Consider the following 8,731-nt stretch of genomic DNA (forward strand, 5'->3'; position numbering starts at 1 on the left):
CCACCACCACCACCAGCAACAACAACAACAACAACAACAACAACAACAACAGCAGCAACAACATCAACAGCAACAACAACAACAATAACAACAACTACACAACCACCACCACCACCAACAACAACAACAACAAAAACAACAACAACAAATTATCCCTTGACAAGAGCAAAAAGAAAAAGCCTCTTTTACCGAGAGTGGAAAAGCAGTTAACCCATCATGTGGATCTATTTATAACACGAAATTTTCAAACGGCTCTGACATTTTAAAGGGGAGTAACTGTGTAAAACAGAGTGTGTCGATGACAGAACGACATTTGTGTCTCTTTGTCCTGGCTCTCATATGACCTTATGCAGCTGCGAGCGCCGTAAAACCTCTACTAAAACTAAAACTAAAACTAAAACTAAAACTAACTTTCTCCGATTTGCGCAAATTACTTTCAGATAAACACGTATTATGACCCCATGATACATCTTATTAGGCATGGATGTATAAATGTATTTTATAAAAATAATATATGAATATACATATATTATACTATGTATGTAACTGATGCATATTATTATGGGTGATTGGCGGGTACTCCAGTGGGGGCATGCTCCTTCTTTTTCTTCCCTATCAAACATCTATCGTCCTGATCTCTCCTCCTTCTTTTTTTGTGTTTATTACCCTCTTGTAACACCTGCAATCTTCGGCACTTATATTGACCTAATGGTGTTGCAAGTGCCGTAAAACTCTTACTAAAACTAAAACCTGTAGGGAAATAGCAAGACAGTGACAAACATTACAAGACATTCTGCTTGAGTTTCGAACTGAGTTTGTTTTAGTAAGTTATTACGGCACTTGCAACACAATAAGATCATATAGGTGCCGAAGATTAGAGGTGTTACAAGAGAGTAACAAACACTAAAAGGAGGGCAGATAAAGACGACAGATGTTTCATAGGAAAGAAGAAGCAAACCACACCACAGCACCCGCCAACCACCCACTAACCCTTACTAAAGTTAAAACCTGTAAGGAGATAACCAAACGGTGGTGGCTAAATTAACATCAGGACAACTCAGCTTGAGTTTTGAACTGAACAGATGCACATCGACACACTAGATTTAAATCTAGCTGCCGTTTTGTACGGGGTGGGGGGGGGGGGAGCAAACAGACAGACAGAAAGTTAAGAAGCAGAACCTAGCAGCACAGCCTCCAACCACCCACGAAATCCCTGCTTGTCTCGTCCTAGATGTTCTCAAAAGATCAGAAAATAATAATAATAATAAAAATAATAATAATAATAATAATAATAATAATAATAATAATAATAATAATAATAATAATAATAGATAGCATTTGTATAGCGCAAATCCCCGCTCAACAGCAAGCTCGGAAAGCTCTATGCGCTTCACAATCTATACTATTACCCCAGCAGACCTGGGAGCATTCTGAAACAACCTCAACTTCCTGGGAAGCATACAGTGCAAGCAGCCATTTATAGGCGCTAAAACACTAACATACTGAGAAGATCTTGTCAAGCCTGAGAAAATCACGGAGATGGAAAGGAACAGGAAACGCCGCCATCTTGACGTGGAAGAACTTCCGGTACATACGTGCAGTGCACATGGGTGTGAGGGGAGAGTTTCTCACGTTTCACTTTCTGATTTTGTGGTGCGCACCAACTGTGGTATAGAAGATTTTTTTAAAGTTTCAGTAAGAGTTTTACGGTACTTGCAACACAATAAGGTCATATAAGTGCCGACGATTAGAGACGTTACAAGAGAGTAACAAATACAAAAAAGAAGGAAGATAGTTTTTTACAGGAAAGAAGGAGCAAACCACACTAGAGCACACGCTAACCACCCATAACGATGCATGTTTTACGCTCATATTGACACAAATTGGATCATTTAGGAGGTGCGCTGCTTCAACTTCAATCTTGCCTGTCGGTACCAACCCGTGCAAGGAGTGATACAACATCCCAAAAGAAAGAACGAATATAGATATGCAGGTGGGTTGTTGGCGGGTGCTCTGGTGTCGTGTGCTCCTTCTTTCCTATCAAATAACTATCGTCTTTATCTCTCCTGTTCCTTTATATGTTTGTTACTCTCTTGTAAACCCTCTAATCTTCGGCACTTATATGACCTAATTGTGTTGCAAGTGCCGTATAACGCTTACTAAAAAACGAAGATTGCTGCCACTTTGCGATTAATTTTGGAAAACTAGCGCGGTGTACTGCAGCATGGAAAGTATAATTCAGCACCCCTTTCAACACGGAACGATTATTCTCGGGGTGTCAGGCTTCCAAGTGTGAGGTCCGTCTCCGATAGGACGGAGCCAGGTAGGCGGAGAGCCTCGAAAACACCCTAAATAACCAACGGTCCTACTTACTTTACTTTTATCCGCCGCTTATACCCTTTTGGATGTCGCGGGAAGAAAGAGACGTCTCTCTGTCGCCAGCCAGAGAGCTTGGGTGAGGGGGATGCCGTGGGTGGTTAGTGTTTCCCTGACTCCATCTATCCAGGTTTTTCTCGGTCGCCCTCTAGCCTTGTATTAACTATCAAAGGTTGAAAATAAAATGCAATCAATAAAAAAAAAAAAAGAAAAAGAGAGGGGCGCAGACCTGTAAGATTTGTAGGCATCTAATACAGTATTAATGCTAGTAAGTGTTTTACGGCGCTTGCAACACAATACGGTCATATAAGTGCCGAAGATTAGATGCGAGTTACAAGAGAGTAACAAACACAAAAATGAAGTAGGGGAGATAAGGACGATGGATGTTTGATAAGAAAGAAGAAGAAGCAAACCACACCAGAGCACCCGCCAACCACCCGCAACATCTAATACATTATCATCTACATTTTTTGACTGAAAGACGGACAGTAGTAGCCTACTACTTCAGAGATAAGAGCCCTATCCCCTCCCCCCGATGTTAAATATCAAAATCGTTTTGAATTCCTTCGAACACAACCTAAACTCAAAACGAGGACAAGTTCTTTTTCTTTCTGTTCCATTAGTTCTTGAATCAGAGCTCAGTATCAACCCGGGCAGAGAGGAATACAACGTTCCAACAGAAAGAACAGATTATGATACATGCAGGCTTGCTCGATAAACATTCTCCACACCCAGGAATGGAACCCACATCTTCCGCGTGCGACGGGGTTATTTAACACCCTTTCCAACTCGGAACGGTTAATCAAGAGGTTTCAGGCTTCCAAGAGTGAGGTCCGTCTCCGATAAGGTGGAGCCAGGTAGGTGGAGAGATAAGAGCCCCCTTCCTCCTCCCCACCCCCCGATGTTAAATCAAAATCGTTCTTTATTCGTTCGAACACAACGTAAAATCCAAACGGGGACAAGTTCTTTTTTTCTATCTGATCCATTAGGCCTAGAATCTAGGGCTCGGCGTAATGTGACGTCACAGCACCGCGCCGCAGTATCTGTGACTCCACCTCCACTCCAATCTCAACTGACCTAGATTTAAATTTAAATTTAACTGTGTAAAGTTTAACCCTATCCGTACGCCCTGGAGTCATTTTACAACACCGTGGTTGTATTCTTTACATTTCAGAATACTTCTAATACAAAGATGTCTTTGAAACTTTCAGTATTTCTCAAAAAAATCATTTTGGCAGACTGCTATGCAAAGCGAACGGATCGGATTAACGAGTAAATTTCCTCTTTGAAACGGGGAGGCACAGAGTTCCCCATGTTGTATGGATACGATAATAAAACACGACGTACGGATACGGTTAAGTGGTGGCCCAAAGTTCCCCACGTCGTATGGATACGGTAGTAAAACACCACGTACGGATAGGGTTAAGTGGTGGCTCAGAGTTCCCCACGTCGTATGGATACGATAGTAAAACACGACGTACGGATAGGGTTAAGTGTAACTGTGTAAAGTTTGACTCAACAAAAACAAACCACTGTTGAAGACACTTGAGGAAAGATCGCGCGGGTCATTTTCCAACACTGGGTGGGGGGGGGGGGGAGGTATTAACATGTTCTTATGCTCAGTAGAATTGTAAATGGGCTGATTTATCAATGTCATGCTCATACAGTGCTGGAACAACATAGGGGGGGGGGGGGGGGACTGCGGCTGCCTTTTCTTTCCTCATCCTTACTATCGTCATTTCTCCTCTACTTCTTTAATATGTTTGTCACTCTCTTGTGAACTGCTATTTCCGGAGTGCCTTAATGATAGTCGAAGCAGACTTTGTGCTGCTGAAGCTAGCAGAGAGGTGAGCAGAGTAAGTCTGATTCCCTGTAAGTTGTAAGGACTTCTCTGTTGACACCCACCCCTTGGCGCTCATATGAACTCATGCAGTTGCGAGAGCCGTAAAACCTTATTAAAACTGAAACAACACAGACCCGAGCGTGGGTGGGTTGGCGGGTGCTCTGGTGTGGTTTACTCCTTCTTTCCTACCGAACACCTATCGTTTTTATCTACCCTCCTTCTTTTTTATGTTTGTTACTCTCTTGTAACACCTCTAATATTCTGCACTTATAATATGACCTTATTGAGTTGCAAGTGGTTTGTGTATGTGGGCTTGAAATGTGCCACAACATTGAATTTGAACTGTTTTTGGTCAGACAAATCTGTCTGACACGTCTTTAAAGTGTTAAGTATTTAAAGCCATTGGCCCACATCACATCACATAAAACACTCGTTTGATAAGTAAAGTTTCCATAAATGCAAGTGCCGTGAAACCTTACTGAAACTGAAACAACACAGAGCCAAGCCTGTGTGTTGATCTAAGTGTTAGGGACGATAAGAAAGATGTCGGGCCGGTCTGCCTCTGAGCGCCGTTCCCTGGTGTGTTGTGTGGTGTTGTGACTAGTGGCCAGTGATCCTGTGTCATGCTGCTGGTTATCAGCAAAACCAGGAGCCTTTATCATTGTTCAAACCGATGATAACGGAATCGTTCCCGTAAGGACAAACCGCTTTATCGCCTGTCCACGGTTTGAATATATCTACCTGGAGGTAGGTCAGATTCAGAAGTTAACCTGTAATGACCCTCCGGTTCTCACGGTCTCGAGCTACTCAGATCAGGCCAGGCCATGTCTTCGGTTTGAATATATAAAGGTTAATTTTGACACCACACCCCCCTCCCTTTCCTCATTTAAAAATAAGTTAAAAGCGTCTTTCATGCATTGATTCACGGTGATCGAAATTCCTTCACGAAGAATAGAGACCTTGGGTATATGTACACGGCCTAGATCTAGTAAGTTCGGAATGGAAGGATAAAGTTTTTCATTTTTACCATGTAAATCAATGTGATTATAGGGAAAAAACGCATTTGTGAGCCCACTCTTTTACATAAAAACGATTTTAAAGCGTTTAAAAGAATTGCCGTTTAACCGGAGTGTCGCATGTCTCTTGAGCGTGCCCTTGTCATTACGCGGGACCTGATGGAGGAAATGGTGAGAGTCACACAGCAGAATGGCGGGCAGTTGAGTGGAACAGAGAAGAAACTTGAACTGTCCAAAATTCAAAACAACGACAACAATCATCAAATGTGAAATATTTTTCTCCTCCATACGTGCTGAACGATTTCGTAAACGGAAATAGATATACATCGTTTTAGAATAGTGGTTTATGTTTTGACAATTTCCTTTCAAAAATCCAACATGGCGGGGACTCTAGGATTGTCGTGTACTTCCGGGATATTTGTAGTCGCTTTGCTTCAACTTTACGTATCTTTGGGTAAGTTTTTCAGCGTGAAAGATGTTGCTGTCTTGGTCGTCTTTTTATAATGTCATCATCATCATCATTTCCTTTCTCACCCTGCACTAGGGCATAGGCCACGGACAAACACCTTCCACCTGTCTCTATCCTCGGCTTGCCTCCTGATGTTATTCCACTTTTCTGTACATCAATGTCTGTGATTCTTCTCCAGGTTCCACGCGGTCTTCCCCTTGATCTCTTGCCCTGTGGGTTCCAATCCAAAACTTTCTTTGTTATGCAGCTACCTGACTTCCTGAGAGCACGTCCAAATCCATCACCCCTGCCTTCTTCCTACCTCATCTCTGACTGGGATCTGTCTTGTTTTCCTCAACACTTCCTCTTTGGTGACCTGTCTGTCCATCTGATCCACAGTAACTTTCTTAGACACTTGTTCAAGAAAACCTGGATTCTCCTTATGAAAGTCTGTGATGCGTTCCATGATGTCTCATATCCATACAACAGGACTGACTTTTTATAATGTGCCAACACAGTATTGCAGTTTGTGTGATAGATACGAAGTACATGTGTACGTATGTGTAGGGCTGTCCAGATTTCTTTTAAAAGACAAACACACAATTGACCCAATATTGTTCTTTCAGCAAACACAATGTGTTTGAGGTGTTATTGTATTAATTTGTCTAAAGGAATAGAAAAGATAGCTTGCGTTTTGATTATTTATATCTAAGCCATGTTATCTTTCCCAAGGTATTTCAGTCATATAAAATTAAAATAACTTTCTAAATAACCAAATGATTATCTCTGACAATTGTCTCTATCATGAACAGGGACGGCATGATTTTGTTTCAGATTTGCTTTTCTCATAATTTTTAATACATGTATGTCAGACCTTGCAGGGATTTGGGGGCTGGTTGGTCCCCGCCCTTGACTCCGTTTTCCCCCCTGTCAATATCTTGTTTTCCCTTTCATTAAATAACTGTTCCATGTGCCTATTTTCTTTCCCTCTGCTCTTTTTGTCAGTCTGTCTGGTTTTGTTCTTCACTAAATGTGCCTTGTTTTGTTCTTCACTAAATGTGCCTTGTTTTGTTCTTCACTAAATTGCCGTTATACTAGTATCTGCGTTTGTTGCCAATTTTTGATTCAAAAGTCGCCAAAAGTTGCCACAAAAAAAAAAAGCAAAAGTTGCCATAAAAGATGCCATTAATTTTCAAGCTTTCAACTCTCTGTGACGACGTATATATAGCAATATGTTGATAGAGGTAACTTAATCTAAAACACCAGAATTTCTATGGCTCTGTTATAGTTTTAAGCATCCAGAATATTTTTTGTAGCCACACGGAGTGTACAAAGGTGAAAAATAAAGGTTTCACAATAGAATAAAATCAAAATTAGAACAGCACATAAACAACCACAAAAATTAAATACAAATAAGGGCGTGTGTCCGCCTATCCGAAGATTGGCCGTTTTAACCCTAAACGTGTGTAATTCAAGAAAAAGTACAGGATACTTACGTTACTTTATCCGTCCTCTTGTACCTCTAGGGCGTCGAGTGGAGAAAGAGCTTCCTGTCTCTAGCAAGTTTGATGGCCTGGCTGGGTGGGATATTGAATGTTCTCAGGGTATCCTTCACACCCTGGATCCAGATCTTTCTTGGTCTTCCTCTTGCCTTGTACCCTGATAGTTTCCTGTAGTAGACTTAAGCTTTACTGGCAAGCTGGTGAGGTGCCATACGTGTGAGGTGTCCAAACCACCTGACTCATTTACGGACACTGCATTGGCTTCCTGCTGAGAAAAGAATTGTGTACAAGTTGGCCACCCTATGTCACACATATTTGAATGATAAAGCACCATCGTATTTATCAAATCTGTTAAGACTGTACTTTTCAACTCGCAGTTTAAGGTCATCACCTGACAAAAAGACATTTTTTTACCATCTATGAAACTTAAAACAATGAGTGAAAGGGCATTTGAATACCAAGGCCCCAAGATCTGGAATGCTTTGCCAAGTACTTTAAGAGAGACCAAATCTTTCGATTCATTCAAATGTCAGCTGAAGTCTCTGTTTTTCAATGAATAAGATGAATATTTGGAGTGATTTTCTTTTAGTCAGAACACAAGGTTTTATGTTACTGTTGTACGTTGTACTGTATTGTAAAGCGGCCAGAGCCTAAGTACTTTAATCGGAGTTGAGTACTATATAAATGTCCTTACTATTGTTTGCCTTTGAACGTAGCGGGGGACAGGTGTTGTTCCCGCCATTTCTCTGATCTTGTTGTTTCTGACCATGTCTCTTCTGGTTTTGTTGACGGCTCTCCTAAGACATCTCATCTCGCAGGTGGTTATCTTACGTTCCAGACTTTTGGTCAGGGTCCATGTCTGGCACTGGTCGGTCGGTCAAGGTGGGGATGAAGATAGAGTTAATGAGCTTGGTTTTGGTCTCAGTGGGGATGTTAGGATGTTTGAGGGGTGGGGCATACTGGTAACTGACGCTGTTAGCAAAGTATAGGATACTACATGTAAATTGTGGAATCACACGCTCTAACATAACACATTTAGGTTTTAGATTTAGTAGAGGTTTTACGGCTCTCGCAACTGCATAATGCCAAATGACATATGAGCGTCAGAAGAGGTGTTACAAGAGAGTAACAAACATAAAAAAGAAGAAAGGGAGATAAGGACGATAGATGTTTGATAGGAAAAAAGAAGCAAACCACATCAGAGCACCCACCAACCCCCACTAACATATTAATTTTTTTAGAAAGGCTGGAACAACATCAAATTAAATTACAATGCTATATAAACACAAAAAATAAAAACAACAACACATCAAAACAATTTTTTTTAAAAATTAACACACTGACAGATTAAAATGCAGCAAAAACGGATAAATAAAAGACAAACAGCTAAATAAATAGAACGCTATAATGTACTTGTCTTCTCCGAATGAAAATAACTACACATGGACACATTAACCCTATCTGTACGCCCAGGGGTCATTTTTTGTACCCCTGGGGTTGTATGCTTCACATTTTAGAATACTTCTAGTGCAAAGATCTCTTTGAA

At 41.1% G+C, this 8,731-nt stretch overlaps 1 protein-coding gene across 1 annotated transcript in view; it reads left to right on the forward strand.

Annotated features, from left to right (window-relative positions):
- Window positions 1-5,188: 5,188 nt before the first annotated feature.
- The window catches only part of LOC106014014 (protein amalgam), a gene marked incomplete at its 3' end in the record, with an annotated part of 9,357 nt that continues 5,814 nt past the window's right edge, over window positions 5,189-8,731 (forward strand). Inside the window, 1 exon segment of the mRNA XM_013091005.1 lies at window positions 5,189-5,689. Coding sequence (XP_012946459.1) covers window positions 5,614-5,689 — 76 coding nt within the window.

Source organism: Aplysia californica, unplaced genomic scaffold, assembly GCF_000002075.1.
Source record: "Aplysia californica isolate F4 #8 unplaced genomic scaffold, AplCal3.0 scaffold01816, whole genome shotgun sequence".
Classification (NCBI taxonomy): Eukaryota; Metazoa; Mollusca; class Gastropoda; order Aplysiida; family Aplysiidae; genus Aplysia; species Aplysia californica.